This window comes from Cervus canadensis, chromosome 11, assembly GCF_019320065.1.
Source record: "Cervus canadensis isolate Bull #8, Minnesota chromosome 11, ASM1932006v1, whole genome shotgun sequence".
NCBI classification, from domain to species: domain Eukaryota; kingdom Metazoa; phylum Chordata; class Mammalia; order Artiodactyla; family Cervidae; genus Cervus; species Cervus canadensis.
This window is the reverse complement of record NC_057396.1, coordinates 44,899,321-44,921,927: the sequence shown is the minus strand read 5'-3', so window position 1 is coordinate 44,921,927 and position 22,607 is coordinate 44,899,321. Positions and strand designations below refer to the sequence as shown.

The 22,607-nt window shown below is 37.1% G+C and overlaps 2 protein-coding genes across 2 annotated transcripts; one reads left to right on the top strand and one right to left on the bottom strand.

Moving 5' to 3' along the window:
• The first annotated feature begins 10,824 nt into the window (after positions 1–10,824).
• Positions 10,825–13,795, top strand: LOC122449291 (olfactory receptor 52Z1-like). The gene is made up of 2 exons (XM_043480822.1): positions 10,825–10,837; positions 12,837–13,795. Exons 1-2 carry the CDS (start codon positions 10,825–10,827, stop codon positions 13,793–13,795), a joined length of 972 nt encoding a protein of 323 aa, XP_043336757.1.
• A 5,711-nt stretch (positions 13,796–19,506) lies between these two features.
• On the bottom strand, positions 19,507–20,466 carry LOC122450223 (olfactory receptor 51L1-like). Its single transcript, XM_043482448.1, has one exon. The coding sequence runs from the start codon at positions 20,464–20,466 to the stop codon at positions 19,507–19,509; it is 960 nt and encodes a 319-aa protein (XP_043338383.1).
• Between the last annotated feature and the right edge of the window lie 2,141 nt (positions 20,467–22,607).

The following is a 22,607-nucleotide window of genomic DNA, read 5'->3' as shown; positions in this document are numbered from 1 at the left end:
GAGGCTGTCCCATGGAGCCATTTTTCTACCATAAAAATGTGAAATAAAAGGAATAATAACACACAACCTTAAAGCATTCATTTTCTCTGACAAGGATACTTGGTGGAAACATTTTAGAATGTATGACAGAAAAAACTAAAACAATGAATGCATGGATTTAGTTTTAACCAATGGATAAAGTCCACAAGAATAATTAAGTAACATTATAAGGTATGAACTGTGCAGCAAGTGTGCATAGTTGAAAGAGGCACACAGACAGGCCCTCAAACTTGTTTAAATGGGAATCAGATCCAAAAGCATCTAAGGGTAAATAGGGTTGACTTAATTTACAGTCTAGAGTATTTGGAATTTGGTTTCTCTTTCATATTCTTCACCAAGGTTTCTTTATGTACTTACCCCAAAATGATTACTCAGATGGTAAAGAATCTGCCTGCAGTGCGGTAGACCCTGGTTCAATCCCTGGGTCAGTAGGTCAGGAAAATTCCTTGGAGAATGGAACGGCAACCCACTCCAGTATTCTTGCCTAGGGAATTCCATGGACAGAGGTACAGTCCATGGGGTTGCAAAGACTAACAGTAATACCCTGCAATGAAGCAAAAGTTTTATTGAAGTGAATCTCAATCATTTGTTCCACTGATAATAATTGATATGAGAGTTATGTCAGTTTGTTGATCGATCCCTTTTATTGTCACTGAAACTCACAAGTTTTCTGATGTTGCCATCTGTGGACATGGCTTTTGGCCATCTCTGACAGCTACAAGAAAAATATCAACAATCACAGTCTCATCATCCCTAGTTATCAGAATGAAATTAACTCACCCACAGACTGTGATTCAGTGGTCCACTATAATTGCAATAACATAGTGCCATTCTCTTGATATTTTTTTCTTTGCTCCTCTGCTCATTGTTTTAATGTATTTCATTGAAAAAGATAACAAGCCTTGTCCCACAATATTGTATAGACAATTAAATCATTTATAAAAATGCTTACCACAGTCCCCCTTCATTTTGAATTTTTACATTTTGATAATCATATTTGTACCATAAAGTATCTCAGTGATGTCAACAGAAAGAAATGTTATAGATAAGTAAATGGAGGCTTAGAGACTCAAATGGTTTGCCCAATACCCCATAAGTACAATAATAGCTTTAATGAACATCAGTTTTAGGGTTCTGCTCTAGTGGATGGTGATTTCCCAGAACAGTGGCTAACTCATCTACATGGTTGCTGCAGTTATGTGACTGGCTTGGTCAGTGCTTGAAGATTCAGTCATATGCCTGACATCATGTGCTAGTCCTAATGCCACAATGATATTAAAATAAACAAAAAAAGCAGTTCCCTCAGACATTTAAATAAATTAGTACTTAACTAGTCTATATGTTTACTGCCAGGCTGTCTGTCACAACAGCCATATAGCATCTTAGGCCTATTACCAAATCCCCTGAAATTTAATCATCTGGGCTTTTTTCTGCATGATTCAATGACTCTTTCATGAGTAGTTCAGTTCAGTTCAGTCACTCAGTTGTGTCCGACTCTTTGTGACCCCATGGACTGCAGCATGTCAGGCTTCCCTGTCCATCACCAACTTCCAGAGCCTACTCAAATTCGTACCCATTGAGTTGGTGATGCCATCCAACCATCTTATCCTCTGTCATCCTCTTCTCCTCCTGCCTTCAATCTTTCCCAGCATCCGGGTCTTTTCCAAAGAGTCAGTTCTTCACATCAGGTGGCCAAAGTATTGGAGTTTCAGCTTCAACATCAGTCCTTCCAATGAATACTCAGGACTGATCTCCTTTAGGATGGACTGGTTGGATCTCCTTGCAGTCCAAGGGACTCTGAAGAGTCTTCTCCAACACTACAGTTCAAAAGCATCAGTTCTGTGGTGCTCAGCTTCCTTTATAGTCCAACTCTCACATCCATACATGACTACTGGAAAAAGCACAACTTCGACTAGATGGACCTTTGTTGGTGAAGTAATATCTCTGCTTTTTAATATGCTGTCTAGTTTGGTCATTGCTTTTCTTCCAAGGAACAAGCATCTTTTAATTTCATGAGTAGAGATCTCTCTTATTAACACAAATCTTTCCATAGCTTAAGAAAAACAGGCACTATTATTCAATTCCATAAGTTTTATTCATTAATCATATTCAGGTCCTAATATCTAAGAGAACTTTCAAAATCTTAAAATGATTTGTGTATTCATTATCTTATTTAAACCACTAAATATTTATGAGATCAACATGCATTGTCCTTTGTTATTCAAATCCACTAACATGTCCTCTTGTTTTGATGCCCAAAATATTTTAACTTTTTCACTTCTGCTGTTTACCACTGTCATGATTTCTCTTCTAAACTATTTTATTAGCCACTTACCTCATCTAATACTTTCCACATTTGTGTCATTCTCCTCAAACCAATTCTCCTTAGAGCAGTGAATTCTTAAAGACAAAAACAAGTCAGTTCATTTCTGTGTTTAAAATATGTTAAATGACCTACTGATCTCTGAATGAAAGGGAAGCCATTTCAGTACTTATAAGATCCTTCTTCCCTGTGTATGGAAAAAGAGAGGTGGATTATACATGTGATTTTCCCCTTTCCTGTCCATCTTTATGCTCTCATTCTCAAATCCCCTAGATTGCCTCTTACACATTTTACTACTTTTGACCTCATTGCCACTCCTGTTCACTAAACTGCAGGCCTTCTTTCCTTCTTTCAACTTGTATAATCAAGTTTCTTTCCTCACAACTCTATTCAAATACTCTTTTCCAAAGTACTTAAAATAACAAAACACATTTCGTCTCATATTATTGCATCACATGATATATTTTTCCCCTGCAAAATTCACTATTTTTTCACTTCATTCAAATTATCTATCTCCAACTTCCCAAAGCCAATCTTTTACCTTTGACCCACAGTTTCTTCCCTTCTTTCCATTGAGAAATTGAGAGTGATTTTCCCTCCCAGATCTGCCCTCCTCCCCTATAATGGACTTACTCCTGTCTGTAGGCCACTTGTGTTTCTCTGTCACTTGATTAACTTTCACCACTTTGCTTTCTTGCTCATAGTTAAAGTGCTCAAATTGGAAATAGTGTTTTCTAAGGAGTGTAGAATGTTTCCAGCTTATACATCTGTGATAAAAGAAGCTCTTCATTTTTCCTGGTTTTATGGGTCTCTAGAAGCCTGAGGGAATCACAGACACCAGCGGTACAATAAGGAATAGGGACCTGTGAGCCTAAGGGAGCGATGTTGTTCAGGATGAGACAGCAGGAATTCCACAGGAACAGAGAAAGCTCAAGGGAGACACAAGTGGACAAATGCAAGGAAACTCTGACTCTACCTCTGATGGCTGCTGAGTTTAGATACACAATGGGAGGTTGGAGGGTTCCAGCTGAAAAACTCCTTGGTGGAAAAAAAGAACTATGAATACTAAAACTACACAATACAATAAAAGGACTACAGAACTAAAATAGATATTAGTACTGGACAGGTGCTAGAGATTACCCAGGTCCTAGGGAATACCTAGACCATATGGGATCTTCCCTAGATGTAAGGGTGATTTACAAATAGATAAATTCTTAGAGGGGCTAACATAGGTGAAAATAACCTCAAATTCTGATTTTATTAAAGAAATATGAGATTATCAGTGGCAATAACCATCTACCAGAAGTGTATACATATCCTGGAAACTTGTATAATATTATATGACATTATCCTAGGCTTAACTTATTTCTAGTTTATTTTTACACATAATATTTGGCCATAGCATAACCAAGCAGAAAAAGAAACAAGTATATGTGTTATAAGATTAATATTAAAAATAATGATAATACAAGGATAAACATAGAGGATCCAAAAATAAAAATTTTAGATAAGTTTTAAAATAATTATGAATAAACATAGTGAAAAAAACAGAAAGTAAGATTTAAATATTCAGGAAGAAACTGGAATATTTTTTAAACATTCAACTGAAAAATGTATAATTGAAAATTAAAAGCACAGATTAACAAATCAAGTCTTCAATGCTATGAGGGAACTATAAAATTGAAAAGGTAAGTAAATGCCCAAATCACAGGATTCTTATGTAGTAAATTCTAGATTTAAGTTCAGACAATGGTGTTCAGGATGAGACAGCAGGATTTTCCACAGGAACAGAAGAACACCTAACAGAGACAAAAGTGGACAAATTAAAGGAAATCCTGACTCTACCTCTTCTGGCTGCTGAGTTTAGATACACAATGGGAGACAGGAGGGTTCCAACTGAATAAATACTTGGTGGAATAAAAGAATTATGAATACTAAGACTATACAATAAAATAAGGGGACTACAGAACTAAAAAATAGACATAGAACTGGGCAGGTCCTAGAGATTATGCCGGTCCTAGAGAATACCTGCTGCCAATGCAGGAGACACAGGAGATGTGGGTTCAATCCCTGGGTCGGGAAGATTCCCTGGAGAAAGGAATGGCAACCCACTGCAGTATTCTTGCCTGAGAAATGTCATGGACAGAGGAGACTGTCAGGCTACATACAGTCCATGAGATTGCAAAGAACTGGACACAACTGAGCAGATAGGCATTTATGTCAACTATATCACAAAAAAACTAGAAGGAAAAAACTTTGCCATTATGTGTCATTTGAGATCCATACATGAGGGAACACTGCCATCTTGTGCTTGTTAGCAAGAAGGAACCCTTAAAATTTTGCAATTATCAAACCAGTACCCCTTTATCACTATATAAACCAATGGAAATTATTCTGTTCCCTAAATGAGGTATCTATGCAAGAATGGTTATTACTTTTCTCTGACTTAGATGACACCTGAAAGTGAAAGTGTCAATTGCTCAGTTGTGTCTGACTCTTTGCTACCCCATGAACAGTAGGATTTCCCAGGCAAGACTACTGGAGTAGGTTGCCATTTCCTCCTCCAGGGGATCTTCCCAACCCAGGGATCCTTTTGTTTAAAATCACTATTAAGATAACATCTCTATGATGTCTCTTAACTTTCTTCTCTCAATTTTATGCATTCATATATGATACTTGATAACATCTTAGTGCATTATCATCTCTATGTTATTACCATTTGTGTATTAATCATTATATTAGTACTTACATACCCATCCTGCTTCCTTATTTGTTTAGCACTAGATATTTTTTGGATAGCTACTACCTAGTAACTTTCTACTTTGCAAATTTTGTAAATGAAACACAACTTTATTGTCAATAACGGCAATGTTGATTATATATTTCCTATGTCTTCTCCACTAAATTTTAAAACTGCTTTATTGAGATTGATTATATTTTTGCACTGCAAGATTTAGAAGCTCTAAACAGTCAGCAAAAACAGGACCTGGAGCTGACTGTGACTCAGATCATCAGCTACTTATTGCAAAAATCAGGCTTAAATTGAAGAAAGTAGAGAAAACCACCAGGTCATTCAGGCATGACCTATATAAAATCCTTTATGATTATACAGTAGAAGTGACAAGTAGTTTTAAAGGATTAGGTCTGGTAGACAGAGTGCCTGAAGAACAATGGACAGCAGTTCAAAGCACTGTATAGGAGGCAGTGACCAAAAGCACATGAAATAAAAAGAAATGCAAGAAGGCAAAGTGATTGTCTGAGGAGGCTTTACAAATAGTTGAGAAAAGAGAAGTGAGCAGCAGGGAAGAAAGAGAAAGATACACCCAAATGAATGCAGAGTTCCAGAGAATAGAAAGAAGAGAGGCCTTCTCAGAAGGCCTTCTTAAGTGAACAATGCAAAGAAATAGAGGAAAACAACAGAATGAGAAAGACTAGAGATCTCCTCAAGAAAACTGGGGATATCAAAGGAAAATTTCATGCAAGGATGGACATGATAAAGATCATGGCATCTGGTCCCATCACTTCATGGTGAATAGAAGGGGAAAAAGTAGAAGTTGTACAGATTTTATTTTGGGGGGCTCCAAAATCACTGTGGACAGTGACTATACCTATTATATTGAAAGACACTTGCTCCTTGGAAGGAAAGCTATGACAAACTTAGACAGCATATTAAAAGCAGAGACAGCACTTTCGTGACAAAAGTCCATAGAGGCAAAGCTATGATTTTTCCAGTAGTCATGTAGGGATGTGAGAGTTGGACCATAATGAAGGCTGAGCAACAAAGAACTGATGCTTTCAGACTGTGGTGCTGGAGAAAACTCTTGAGAGTCCCTTGGATAGCAAGGAGATCCAACCAGTAACTCTAAAAAAGGAAATAAATTCTGAATATCCATTGGAAGGACTGATGTTGAAGCTGAAGCTCTAATACTTTGGCCATTTGATGCAAAGATCTGACTCATTGGGAAAGACTGATGCTGGGGAAAACTAAAGGCAAAAGGAGAAGTGGGCATCAGAGGATGAGATGCTTATATAGCATCACTGATACAATGGACATGGATCTGAGAAAACTCCAAGAGCCAGTGGAGGACAGAGGAGCCTGGCGACCCTCATGGGACCACAAAAAGTCAGACACTACTGGACAACAACATTGAGATACCTATGCCACAAAATACATCCACTTTAATTGTACATTTTCATGCATTTTACTTTATTGAAAGACTTATTCAACTATTGCTGCTGCTAAGTCACTTCAGTTGTGTCCGACTGTGCGACCCCAAAGACGGCAGCCCACCAGGAACCTCTGTCCCTGGGATTCTCCAGGCAAGAATACTGAAGTGGGTTGCCATTTCCTTCTCCAATGTATGCATGCATGCTAAGTCGCTTCAGTCGTGTCTGACTCTGTGTGACCCCAAGGACAGCAGCCCACCAGGCTGCTCTGTCCACAGGATTCTCTAGGCAAGAATACTGGAGTGGGTTGCCATTTCCTTCTCCTCTGTTTTGCCTAATGTCCATTATATCATAATGCATACTTACTTGTTTGCAAAAGTCCCACACAAGTGAGTTGATGGGGGCAGTAGCCCTGGAGGCAACACTTCTGGAGAAGAATTTGGCACCATGTGTCCAAAGTCTTCAAAAATACAGACATTTGACCCAGAGTTCACTTCCTAGGAATTTAACTTAAAGAAATAATTAAGAATCTATGCAAATATTCAACTACTACCACACTAATTTTAAGATATTTCCATCATTCCCAAAATGAACCACTTGTCCATTAGCAGTAACTTTCCATTCTCATCCTCAAGCCTAGGTAACCACTTATCTACTTTCTGACTCTATATATTACCCTTACTGGATATTTCATATAAATAAAAGCATATAATAGCTGGTCTTTGGTCTCTAGCTTCTTTTACCTACTGTAATGTATTTGAGGTTCATCTATGTTATAATATATGTTAACACTTTGTTCTTTTTTATATCAACAAGAAGCATTTAATTTTGGGGGTAGACCACATCTTATTTATCCATTCACCAGTTGATGGACAATTGGGTCCCTTCCTCATTGGGACTATTATGAATAATACTCCTAGTAAAATTAATACACAAGTCCATGTGAATGTATCTTTTAATTTCACTTGGTTAGATACCTAGAGGTGGAATTGTGAACTGTGTGGTCACTCTGTTTAATATTTAAAAAAACTGTCAACATATTTTTCCAAGTTGGCTTCACTCTTCTATATTCATAGTAGCAATGAGTATTTCAGTTTTTTTCATAGTTACCAATACTGTTCTGTCTTCATGACTATAGGCATTCTAATGGATATGAAGTAGTATCTCACTGTGATTTATGTTTATATTTTCCTAATGACCTATGATGTAAACAGTCTCCATTTGATCATTTGTTATTTTGCATTCTTTGGGAAATTTGCATTAATGAATTTTAATGCCATTTATTTATAATGATTTTTAAAGATTTGAGTGAAATTTAACAACACTTTAGGAATTTTTAAAAATGTATTAAGTGTATAAATCATGCCATATTTTCTCTTAGCACAACACAAGATATTCTGAGAAAGGATGGACATGGTTTAAACTTTCATGTTCAAAGGGGCATAAAAATTCATAGTCATGGTAGCAACTCTTCAGCTCTCAGCAGGGAAATAGTATATGTATTGAATACTTACTGTACTGCTATATAGAGCTGTAGGGGGAAAAATGCTTCAGGAATAGCTTATTATGTCTTTGGAAATAGAAATTAGAGAAATAAATATCAAATACTGATGAGTTACATATGAAACTCAATTCTATAAAAGATATAAATTGTAATGGTTTTAATTAGCCTTGAAGGTTAGTCAGGGAGGGTCACTCAGATGTGTGATGGAACAGACCACCATGTATCATTATGTCTGGCATATGAAAGGACAGTTTAAAGTTGGTGAAAGAAAGAAAAGAAATGAGGAAAGTGAGGGAGGAAGGGAGGAAGAAAAGTAGAGTCTGTAGATGAAAATGCAGCCCAGCAGACACTGACAGCAGCCTTAGAGATTCTAAGTAGAGAACCCAGCTAAGAGTGCCTGCAATCCTCAAAATAATGGATCTGGATGAACTTGATATTCAGGATCATCTCAGAAGCAAGCACCTCCGAGTTGGTTTGTAGACAAGACCACATTGTGCATAGTTCCAAGGGTCAAGTCTCAGATATTTGCGAGTTGTCCAGATATCTTAGAGAGGCTGAAACTAACCAACTGCCCAGCCAATTACTTTCTCATAATAGATAGAATGCAGCTTTCTGTTGTCCTCACTTACTGGCCTAGCTGACATTATATTATCTAGCTGCAAGGATTAACAAATCCGTGGATTAAAAACATGGCTTGCTAGGATATCAAGGATAATAAGAAAAAAACAAAGTTATATTTTGCTAACAAACTACAGCGCATCTGCATACTTTGCTAAATGTCTCACATTTGTCATATTGTGAGTATAGCCCCAGAGTGGGTATGGTTTACTATGCCCCATTTACAGAAGATAAAATTAAGCCTCAGAGGACTATCCAGTCTCAGACATAGAGCTATGATTAGAGTACTTGCCTCTTACATTCCTGGAGAAGGAAATGGCAACTCACTCCCGTATTCTCACCAGGAAAGTCCCATAGACAGAGGGGCCTGGTGGGCTACCGTCCATGGGGTCCCAAAGAGTTGGACACGACTGAGCATACACACACACTCTTCCATTCCAAAACATAGTTTCTTCATAGAACACCATGAGGAAACAGGTTGAAGCTAATAATGAAACCTCTATTAAAGTGCAATAAGTTGAGATCAGTTCCCAAATCAGAGAGGAGCAATCTCTCCTTATCTCCGACTTATCTATCTACAAAGGAAATTCCTTACACAATATTTTTTAAAGAAATGATGACAAGATATTTTTCTCGTGGTATACTGATACAATGGAATGCCATTCCGGAATAAAAATGAGTTAATCAAGCCACAAAAGGTATGGGAGAAACTTAAGTGTATATTGCTAAGTAGAAGAAGTCTATATGAAAAGCCTACAGTGCAGTATGATTCCAATCAACTACAGGACATTGTGGGGGGAAAAAAGCTATAGAGAATGAAAAAGATCAGTGGTTGTCAGAGGGGTTAAAGGGAAGGAAGGATAAATAGGTAGAATCCCTACAGGGGATCCGTGGGGCAGTGAAACTATTTTGTATGATGCTATAATGGTCGATGCATGTCATTATACATTTGTCAAGACTCATAGAATATATAACACAAAGTCAATCCTAATGTATAAACTATGGATTGTAGTTAGTAAAGTGTCTATACTGGCTCTTCAGTTGTAACAAATGTATTACACTAATGTAAGAGGTTAAGATTGAGACAGAGCTGGGTGGATGGGGTATGGGGGACATACATAAACTCTGCAGCTTCTCATATTTTCTGAAAATCTAAAACTGCTCTATAAGGTAATATATGTGAATTTTTAAAAGCTTCATTTGAAAAGTGAGAGTTCTTCAAATATTCTATCATACTTTTACCTCAGTGAAATATTAACACATCCCGATAAGAGAACAAGTGGTAAGGTACTGACATATATTTTGTCTTTGTCATTAAAGTAATGAAAGTGAAAGTCACTCAGTTGTATCCAACTCTTTGAGACTCCATGGACTATATATAATCCATGAAATTTTCCAGGCCAGAATACTGGAGTGGGTAGCCATTCTCTTCTCCAGGGGTCTTCCCAACCCAGGGATCAAACCCAGGTCTCCCACATTGCAGGAGGATTCTTTACCAACTGAGCCACCAGAGAAACCCTCGTGCCTAACTCTTTGCAACTCCATGGACAATATCATGAAATTCTCCAGGCCAGAATACTGGAGTGGGTAGCCACTCCTTTCTCCAGGGGATCTTCCCAACCCAGGGATCGAATCCAGGTCTCCTGCATTGCAGGCAGTTTCTTTACCAGCTGAGCCACCAGGGAAGCCCCAGGGAAGCTTATATTGCAGAGAAGTCAAGCAATAGGAAACCTGTTTGTTTGTTTGTTTGTTTGTTTGTTTTGGTATTATTTCAAGCTTGCATATTAAGCTGGCAAAATGGCAGAGCTGTTGCTCAGAAGTGGCTCTGGGATGGAAAATTATCAAATGCAGTTTAAAACTGGAAAACCTAATTTCCCAAGAATGAAAGGAAAACTTAGTCAGCTAATCCAAATAATGACTGTGGGTTTCAGTTAGAAAAGGAGTTACTCAGCATGTAAAATACCCAAAAGACTTCTCAGCCCAGAGGTTATTCCCTTGTCTGTTTTCATGGATATCTATGCACAATATAAATGAACCTATAAATGTATTTATTTTTCTGTATCCTTATAAGCTAGACATTTCCTTTTGTCTATGACCTGGCAATACCACTGGGAATATACAAAGAGGAAATTTAAGACTGTATTTTTTTATGTTCTAATCATTTAGAAAAACCATGCATCTAAAAGGTAAGTTAGAACAGTTTCGTGGTTGTAACTGTAAATTCTGTCATTAGGATCCCTGGATTTTAAAGCAGGCTTTACATACTCATTAGTGATGTGACCTTGAGAAAGTCCTCCGATGCCTGAGTTCCATTCTGTGTAAAACTGGGATACCAATAATAACTAGTTTATCGGGTATTTGTGACCATTAAATTAGATAATCCATGTAACGTGGTTAGAACAGATTTTAGGGAAATACTTAGCACATAATAAGGCTTGATACCAATTTGAAATTATTATTTTTACCAGTACTGTTGTACTGTCCATTCCTATGCTGGTATCTGATATGTCTTCCATGTAAACATGCTGATATTTTCTGTGTGTGTTATACAACAAAGCCAGGAACTATTAGGACATAGCCACAAAAATGAAGGAAAGCTTCAGTCGAGTGAAGTTAATAAAATTATGAATTTTATTATGAATTTTAATGAAATAACTGTTCAAAATATCCTTTCTTGGAGTTTTCATTAAAAGCTTCTTTACCTAATCTGTGTGTTTGCTTCTTGATGAGAAGTTTTGTTTTTCCTTCCTCACTTGAATTTCATGAAAGGAGGGAGAGAAAGAGAGAGGAGGATAAATTTATGTTGAAATTTGGTAACGTGCCCTACTTCCTTCATAAGGATTGGGATAATGTGAAAAGGATTTCAGTTAACTCAAGAGAGGATTGTCAGGTGTCTTGAAATGCAGGGTAGTTTTCCATCTGCTAAATGGTGTGACAGCCTCACGTGAGAGTGAAGCATGGGCAGATTCCAGATTTTTTTTTTGGTACTTTTTGGATGAAATAATGTTTATTATCCATCACTTTAAACATGCTAAGAGTTGCAGTCAGAAAGTGTTGACTTATATATATGATTCATATTTATATATATGATTATATATATGTATATATATATATGTGTGCATATATATATATATATAATATATATATATATATATATATACCAAATGTACCACTTTGGGCTACAAACATGACCAACTGAATTTATGTTCTATGAGTCTGAATAATGGATAATTTCAAATGAGGGATTTTTGAAAATCTTCTTTATACTTTTTGATACATTAAGAGCAAGAACTGCTACTACTAAAGAAAAGTAGCTGAAATTATGTCTTAATCTTTTATTTTTGAATAAAAAATTGCAGTCACTCTATCTACTCTTTGGAAATTTCTTTCAAAAATAGGTACTGAATAACAGTGGGCTATGACTTTTTTCAGTGATCTACTTGCTCTAGCAAGATCATTCAGTATTCTGAGTTTCATTTGTGTTCTCTGACTCCATTTCTTGATCCTTGAGAGCTAGTCTTATGATGGTATGGATAACGCTACAATTTTTTCACAACAGGTTAAATGTCATGTTAATATGAACATTATCTACAAGAGTTCAGATGGGAGACAGATGAGTAAATTTTTTTTTTTTTTTTAATTGTGGGAAAACTTAAACCAAGGGAAATATCTCATCCCCTCAGGATGGAAAACAAGAATTCAACCTTTCATGCTGCCTTCAATTCTTTATCAGTCTACCATCCAACCCATCTCCTCCCATTAAATTTGTCCACTGAAGAATAGAATATTAATTCTCTCCAAACTTCTATTCAGTGTCACAAGACAAAGGAGAGAGGAAAATTGCCTTTTCAGTATTTAAGAATTTATTACCAAATTAGAGGGAAACACTATACCCACAGAACTGTTAAAGGTTCAAAAACATGCATAAATTGTATAGTTATAACAACTGGCATTACAAAATTTTAACTCAACTCTTTTTTGATTCACAAATTTTTTTCACAGAGAAAAAGGTGTTCCATAAAAAGGAACTGGTTTGCCCATGATCGTTCATTTTTTTGAGTACTTTGCTTTCGTCCATTATCATGCCAAAATTAATGGTTTGGATTTGACTAAGCTGAAGGAATAAATGCTCATTTTTTGCTGTTATTTACTCTGGCTCTTTTCCTTCTGTTTCTCACATAAAAGACTTCTGCCACTTCTCTACAACAACATCAAACTGTACATCCACTCCCCTCACTGCCTTCTTGCTGACTGGTGTCCCAGGATTAGAAGACTTCCAAATTTGGATTTCCATCCCTTTCAGCTTCATGTACCTTTTGGCTGTGATAGGTAATGGCCTGGTTATGGCGATGGTGATCTGCGACAGAAGCCTCCATGAACCCATGTATCTCTTCCTGGCCATGCTAGCACTCAATGATGTTCTCCTTTGTACTGTCACGGTGCCCAAAATGCTTCTTATCTTTTGGCAGGGCCCTTCCATATCAACATTTCCTGCCTGTCTCACGCAGATGTTTTTCGTTCATGCTCTGTTCCTCTCTGAATCTGCTGTCCTACTGGCCATGGCTTTTGACCGCTATGTGGCTATCTGTGCACCACTCCATTATGCTACCCTACTTACAGGCTCTCTCATCAGCAAAGTGGTCCTGGCTCTGGTGGCTCGAAGTGTGACTGTGGTCACCCCGGGCGTCCTACTCATTCTCCGCCTGCACTTCTGCCAGAGCACCGTTATTCACCATACTTACTGTGAGAACATGGGCATCGCCAAATTGGCTTGCAATAGCAATGTCCCTAATAGCATTTATGGGCTCACTGCTGCTCTCCTCACCACAGGACTGGACTTTGTCCTTATCTCCCTGTCCTACTGGTTAATCTTGAGAACAATCTTCCAACTGCCTTCTAGGGAAGCCAGGACAAAGGCCTTTGGAACTTGTGGAGCGCATACATGTGTCATCCTGATATTCTACACTCTGGCCTTCTTTTCCTTCTTTACCCATCGCTTTGGACACCATGTACCCAGGCATGTCCTTATCCTCCTGGCAAATCTCTACTTACTGGTACCACCTACCATGAACCCCATTGTTTATGGGGTAAAGACAAAAGAGATAAGGATTCGAGTGCTAGGACTCTGTGCCCAACCTAGATGATCCAAGAGTAATAAAGCAACAAGGAACAGGGGAGTCCAGGATTGAGATACAGGTTTAAATGTCAAGTCTAAATCAATTTGGACAGATTTATTCCTGCAACACCTACGCAATGAATAAAGCTTTAAAAATTTGTATTTCCAAATGTTATCTTCCTGATATTGGGTAAAAAGGAAGCTAACAAGGAACTGCTCAAGTACCACCAAGAATTATTTCAGCATACTAAGGTAATGTGCCACTGTAGTTGCATATGGCATTGAAATATCCTTTTGGTAATAAACCATGCCTCTTCACTTCAATTTGCTATAGACAGGGTGATATATAAACTGTACATACTCAGAAATTAGTTCTGATTCCACTCTTCACCATAACATCTGCAGGGCCCAAAATATGAAAGAAAGAAAGTGAAAGTGGCTCAGTTGTGTCTGATTCTTTGTGACTCCATGGACTATACAGTACATGGAACTCTCCAGGCCAGAATACTTGAATGGGTAGCCTTTCTCTTCTCCAGGGTATCTTCCCTACCTAAGGATTGAACCCAGGTCTCCCGCATTGCAGGCAGATTCTTTACCAGCTGAGCCACAAGGGAAGACCTCAAAATATACAAATATTAATAAATATTTGTTGAATGGATAAATATCTTAATTAATCAAAATAAATGCTAGTGATTTTATGTAACAACCCCCGATATATCTCTATGTATTATATATGACCTACAACTAAAACATTCATTTCCTTTCCTCTCAAAAAACTTTCCTTTAGTGTCCACAAAGTATGACTTTCTTATCTCTTCAATACCTTAGTGTATTAAAGATTCTTTTGGTGACAACGAATAGAAATTGCCTGTGGTTAGATAAAGGAATCAAAAAGTAGGATATTTCATGGTAACATTCTGTGGGATGTTATGACAGCCAAGGATAACTGCATTTCTATTTCTCAGGTAGGACTAATGTCAGGCTGCTGTTAGATCTCACCAGCAGGAATGGATAGCTTCTTAATTGAATTTGGGCTTCCCTGGTACCTTAGCTGGTAAAGAATCCTCCTGCAATGCAGGAGAACCCATTTGATTCCTGGGTTGGGAAGATTCCCTGGAGGAGGACATGGCAACCCACTCCAGTATTCTTGCCTGTACAATCCCCATGGACAGAGAAGCAAAGAGGGCTCCAGTCCATGGGGTCGCAAGGAGTCAGACACGACTGAGCGACTAAGCACACACACCTGGTCTTAGTTACAATAACTGTGGGACAAAATATATGATTTCTGTATATAGGATCAATTGCTAAACCTGGATCAAACTGTTGTATTTCTTATTCTGATTTAATGGGGATGAAATTGTGTCAGGGTAATTCTGAAGAAAAGGGAGGTATGATAGTGGTCTGGATTCTGTTCACTGGATTCATTTGGCATGTTTATATTAGCACATGCAATCATCCTAGTTTAGCTCTTCCTACAGTATATTCTATTGCATTCCATAGTACTAGGACAAACTTTATCATCTATGAACTCTCATAACAAAATTAAGTAAGTGAAGTCACTCAGTTGTGTCTGACTCTTTGCGACCGCATGAACTGTAGCCTATCAGGCTCCTCCGTCCATGGGATTTTCCAGGCAAGAATACTGGAGTGGGTTGCCATTTCCTTCTCCAGGAGATCTTCCCCACCCAGGGATTGAATCCGGGTTTCCCGCATTGTAGACAGACGCTTTACCATCTGAGCCACCAGGGAAGTCTGACATAATTACTGCAATGTAATTCCTTATTTCCACTAGGAAATATTCACCTCTTGATTTATAAAGGAGCTAAAATACTTCTCTGGCATCAAACAGTAAAAACGTGCATCATGAACATAATAGAAACATATACATGGCCAAGTGGTTGCAGTAATTTGACTGTCTTGAAAATATTTATATTGTTATAATTCTTTTTATAAATACATATGGCTGTTTATAGAGGCTGTTTATAAATTATCTGTATAATCATGTAATTACCCATTTTGTAGGTTTTTTTAAAAAGGAAATTATGTTTTAATAGTTATTCAATTGAATGATTAAATGACTAAGTGTGCTAATGAAATATTTTGCAGCAATATTTTATATAGATGAAAATGCTAAACACTTAGGTGGTGAAATGGATACTGACCTCCTCTGCTCTGATTTTTTGCTTGCTATCATGTTTTTCCACAAAGTGTTTTCTGCAGCATGTTGTTGCTCGGTCACTCAGTTGTGTCTGACCCTTTGCAGCTCCATGGACTGCAGTACGCCAGGCTTCCCTGTCCTTCACCACCTTCTGGAGTTTGCTCAATCTCATGTCCACTGAGTCAGTGATGCCATCCAACCATCTCATCCTCTGTCGCCCCTTCTCCTCCTGCCTTCAATCTTTTCCAGCATCAGGATCTTTTCCAATGAGTCAGCTCTTTGCATCAGGTGGCCAAATTATTGGAGCTTCAGCTTCAGCATTAGTCCTTCCAATGAATATTTAGGGATGATTTCCTTTAGGATGGACTGGTTGGATCTCCCTGCAGTACAAGGGACTCTCAAGAGTCTTCCCAACATCACAGTTTGAAAGCATCAGTTCTTTGGTGCTCAGCCTTCTTTATGGCAAGAATACACAGAAGGACTATACAAAAAAGATCTTAATGACCCAGATAACCATGATGGTGTGATCACTCAGCATAAATATGATCAATGCATAGCACAAAGGTTAATGTTTGATATAATGAAAATGATTGCATTGCATTTTTGCTTAATAATAGGGGATTGGAACACAAAGATGAATTATTATTTGGCCTTCTGTATATTTACACATTCTTCAGGTAGGCATAGAAGGCTTTTAGAAGGCAAATAAATACTCATGACTTCATCAAACAACATAAAAAGCAAAGCCATAACTTTGCTGATAAAGGTTCATGAGATGTGATAGTTGGATAGTATCACCCATTCAATGGACATGAGTTTAAGTCAACCCCGGGAGATGGTGAGGGATAGGGAGGCCTGGTGTACTGCAGTCGATGAGGTCACAAAGAGTCAGACAAGACTTAGTGATTGAACATTACTATATATTACAATATGAGTAAGAGTGTCTCTTAATTTATAAGTCCAAGTACAAATGAGATAGATGCTTAAATCATATTATTGTGAATTTGGGGAAGGACAAGAGGCCTTCCTCTTTCAATAGCACTATCTACTTGCTGGGACTCTAGCTTTTGTTAAATTTTTAAAAACAAGATAGTGCTTCTCTTCTCAATTCATAATACAAACTTGATATCCATTCATTTGTATATTCAATCGCTAGTGTCTTCAATCACTATATTTTATAGGGAGAGTCACCTTAATTTTGATAATATGTTTTTTGAGTGTGTTTAGTAAAGTATACTTTATGAATATGTGTGTTGACTGCTCATTCATTTCCGACTCTTTGCAATCACATGGACTATAGCCTGCCAGGCTCCTCTGTCCATGGTATTTAGCTGGCAAGAATACTGGAGTGGGTTGCCATTCCCTTTTCTAGGGGATCTTCCCAACTCAGGGATCAAACCTGGATCTCCTGCAGGCAGATTCTTCACTGTCTGAGCTACAAGAGAAGCCCCATTTATGAATATAAAGTACCCTTAATAATATATCTTAAGAAATATATATAGGATAACTTAAGAAATATATATAGGATAATTTGTAAACTCAAAAGTTGGCCTGTATATTTCATATTCATTTGTATATTTTTGTATTTGTGTGAAATGCAAAATCTAAGATTCAATAGTTTAAATATATTTGTTAGCTAAAAGAAAATGATAAAACCTTTCATTTTTTGGAGCAGAAGCATTATGATAGATGTATTCAGCAAGCAGACACTAAAAATATATTTTTAATTTGAAGGTTTTGTAGAATGGCTATAGTTAAGTGCTACTTATATGGTATACAGCAAATTATAATGTTCACATTGTCTTTCAAAATTTATTTATATTAATTTTATTTTATTTATTTACTGTAGGATATCATCTAAATTTGATGTTCACATATCTTGCTTTATTTTTACTTGATATCCCTTTGGTCAAAGTGAAAGTGCTGAAGGAGAAGAATATTTAGAAGTAGAGTCAAGAAATAGGATAAGAGGGATGGGGGCAGATATAACTGAATTAAAACTAGGGAACAGGAATAAGTCATGTGAAGTCTTAGATATCCTTCACATGCTTGACATTTGAAATGGTAATTTTAAGTTAATAATACCTTTTTTTGTCATGTGAAATGTGGGCTTATGAAAAGTGAAATCTCTTTCTCCAAGATTTTTTAAAAAATCCAATAAAACTAGTCGTTCTTTATCCAAAGATGGATTCATTTCTTTCACTTATGCAGTCAATAATTATTAAGTACATAATTTAAATAAACATAGTGTTGTTTCTCACAGGTAGCAAGCTGCATGAGACACAGTTCCTAGTGTAGCTAGAATAAGATTTGTGAAAACTAATTATGTATTATTAAGACCAGTATACATAAAGTTATAAAGCATCTTTAAAGGCTTTTTTCTTCTTCATTTATTTGTCTTTGAACAAGTATAGGCATGTGAATTAATAAATTTAGACTAGAATTTCACATTTGTTATACAACTCTATGCATAGCCATGCACTAGATCATTTGAATAATATGAAAAGACAGTTTATATGCCAAAAGAATTGTAGAAAAAGTAAAATTTATATTTTATGTTTCTTACTGTCACAAACATAAGTAGCTACACTTCAGTCAGTTAGATTTTTTATGCTTGAATACTATATCCTAAATATTGTTTGATACACTTAATCCAATGGATTATAATTACTGGCTTCATAAAACATCTCAGGGATTTTAAAAACTACTGAGTGTCAGCTTTTTGTAAGATTAAAATTATTTCTGAAAATTAAGGAAAAATAAACAAACTGAAGTTTGCCCATTTCTATACCTCATGAAATTTAATTTCCTGAGAAAACACAGAAGTGAAGTCGCTCAGTTGTGTCCAACTCTGTGACCGCATGGACTGTAGCCTACCAGGTTCCTCCATGCATGGGATTTTCCAGGTAAGAATACTGGAGTGGGTTGCCGTTTCCTTCTCCAGGAGATCTTCCCAACTCAGGGATTGAATCTAGGTCTCCCACATTGTAGGCAGATGCTTTACTGTCTGAGCCACCAGGAAAGTTTGAGAAAATACAGAGTATGTGCATAAAATTTTAAAAGATGCTGCTGATGCACCATGAAGATAGATAAAATGCTGTGAGCTCTAATATACTTTTATATCAATATTATCATTACCATCTTTAATAAAGGTAACTTCAGCAGATTTACAAACACACTTATAACAAGAAGGGTAATGTGAGATTCCCAGACAAATGTAGTATGTCATGAAACACAGAAATATGAGTTTAGAATAATCAAGGAAAACTTCATGGACAGGAAACCATGAATCAGGGTTAGGATTAGAAATGGGAGACAATAGATTTAAATGGTATCTAACAGATTGAATTCCAACATATTCATGTCTAGAGGAGATTTAGGAAACACGTGTTAAGTCAGTCTGTATAATCCCAGTGGACACCAACTCTCTACTTTAGGACATCTGCATGATGTGATGTCAATTTTATTTCTGTCCTTTTCAGTAATATTTTGTTGACAATTCTGGTGCCAACATAGCATGTAGAAAAATCACTATATATTTTAAAGGTAATATTGATGCCATCATTTTCTTGAGGACAAACCTACATCACAGAAGAACTGAGTTTTAGGGTGAAAAGCAGGTGGAGAACTCCTTGGCGGATCTGCTTGGTCTTCACACTATAGATGATTGGGTTGAGCACAGGTGGAACTAGCAGGTAGATATGTGCCATGAAGATGTGGATGAGAGGGGATGAGTGTTTGGCAAAACGATGGACAATAGAGAGCCCAATCATAGGCACATAAAGAATAAGTACAGCACAGATGTGAGATGCACATGTGTTGAGAGTCTTAAATCTCCCCTCCTGAGATGAAATTTTTAATACTGAGTGAAGGATGAAAACATAAGACACAAAAATACCCAGAGAGTCCATTCCCCACAGCAAAGTGATCAGAACTAACCCATAAATAACATTAAACTTAGTGTCAGCACAAGCAAGGCGGATCACATCCTGGTGCAGACAGTAAGAATGAGAAAGGGTGTGAGAATGGCAAAATGGAAAGAAGGCCAGCCGGGCCAGAAGTGGAATCACAGGAAGGGCACTTCTGAGCAGGGCTGCAATTCCAATTTTAGTGATAAGTGTTGGAGTGAAAATGGTAGCATATCTTAGTGGGTGGCAGATGGCCACATATCGGTCAAGGGCCATGGCCAAGAGCACAGATGATTCAGTGAAGGAGAAAGTGTGAATGAAAAACATTTGGACCACACAGGTGTTGAACTGGATCTCCCTGGAAATGGACCACAACACCCTGAAGAGTGATATCATTGTGGGCAAGGACATGCCCATGTCAGTGAGAGAAAGCATGGCCAAGAAGTAGTACATGGGCTGATGGAGCCTGGGGTCTGTCTGGACAATATGTAGGATAGTACAGTTACCCATGATTCCAACAAGGTAGAGGAGACAGAATGGGATGGAAATCCAGTGGTGAAATTCCTCATATCCAGGGATACCTGTGAGATAGAAGGTGGAGGAGAGGATATTGCTGGAGTTTGCAGTTGTCATAGGGCTTACTGTTAAACCACAATCCGGATTCACAATCACACTCCAGAGGGGGGCCAAATGAGAAGATCAGCACCTGTGTCACAAAAACAAAACACAACTTCAGTCTGTCCTATAATCACTCCTAGTTTCACCCTCACAGTTTTGCTTTGTTTTTCTTTATTTCATTGCTCAATGTCATCAGTTAAGAAAAACATCCACTTTATAACCATAAGGACTTTCCCTTCTCTTCAGATGCAGAACTATTAGCATGCTGTCTGAACACGCACAAACTTCTTCTAAAGACAGAGCAGCACACACAAAACCACTGTAGATTACATTATTAATACTTTTCTTTAGAATAATCTTGACCAGAGTTACTGGTCTTATATTAGTCCACTTTGGGAAAGAAAAAAAAAAAAAAAAAAGACCCCTGCAATGACTTATATGAATGTCTTTGTCTAAGCTTGATAGCTTTTACAGCAATACTAGAATAGCATGCAAGGCATCTTTACAGTATTCAGGCAAGATTTGGTCAGGATGTTTTTTATTCTTACTAAACATATCTCTGACTACATAACTGATAATACAGTGATGGCATCCATGCATGCGTGCTAAGTTGTTTCAGGCATGTCCTACTTTTTGTGACCCTATGAACTGGGACCTGCCAGTCTCATCTGTCCAGGTGATTTTCCAGGCAAGAATACTGGAGTGGGTTGTCATATCCTCCTCCAGAAGACCTTCTTGACCCAGAGATCGATCCCACGGCTCTTAGGTCTCCTGATTTGTCAGGTAGGTTCTGTAACACTAGCGCCACCAGGTAATTGATAGCAAGGGAATGGTAGCCACATAGAATCAACTCTGATATCAGTATGTTCTTGGATTAGCATCTCCTTGAGGCAAATATAGCTTAAGATGATTTAGTAGAATGTGTAGATTTTAAAATTTATAATTATAAAATACATAATTTTATATATGATGTTAAACTATAACTGATTTTGAATCTGATTTGAAAGATTCAGAACATTCTTCCTGTTATGTTTCAGAACTGAATAATCATTTAGAGACTGATTCTTTCTACCAAAAATGTAAAGCAAAAGATATAGGGGTTGTTGAGAGAGTAGAAATTTATCCTTCAAAGCAAAAACAAGAGAAAAAAGAAAACAACAACAAAAGTAAAATGCACAAGAAATGCCTACTGGCATCTGACCTTCACATTAAAACTCTTCTGCTCAAATGAGAAAATATACTTTCTCCCTCTAGATTCCAGGATTTCTTCTGTGGTCAAGAAAGACATCTCTGTATTAAGAAAGGTGAGCCATTTCTTAAACTCCACTTGCTCATCAACTGCCCAGCCTCCATGCTCACCAAAATATTGGCTTAAGAATTTAAAGTCTATGGGACAAATTACCTTCCACTGTAAACTAATAAATCAGCATCTTCTGTCTTGGAAAGTCTTTGACATGAAATCCCCTCTGTCTCCCCTAGTTCCATGTAATATCCTTGATTACAGAAGATATTTCCCCAAATTGTTTAATAATTTTCTAAGAAATGCAAGATTCATAATCAAGACATCAAATAAGTAAATTCCAGAAACAAATTCAGTCTTCCTGACTGTTCATATTACACTTAGTTCTACCAACATACAGTATGAACTGATACTTCTTATGGCCCTGCTATTCAACTTCCCAAATTCCTGTCTATCTCGTCACCTTCCTGTCCAAAATTGCACTGATTATTACTTTCAATGCTCAGATTGCCCAATATTATCCTTTCTTTTTGGTGATTCTTTTCTAATTTCTATTCTATAATCAAAATTTAAAAATCTGGTTCTTTTTATCTTACTGCTTAGTCAATTCAAACCATTTTTCCAATTTTATAAATGTTCTCTCCCATTACCAAGAAGAAGTAAGCATGAAGTTTCATTGAAAATTGCAATATACCTGAACTAGAGGTCATTTTTCATCATATCACTGACCTTCTTCTGAAGTTGAAAGGAGACTGATATCTAACATCTCTCTTATGTAGAATCTATTTCTCTGGCTCTGCAATCACATTAACTTAAGTTATATTCTGGTTTCAAAGCTTACTCACTTTAATTTAGATGAAATGACTTCTTTTTCTCTCTCTCTTCTGTAGAGGAGTTGTCTCCTCTATAAACTGAA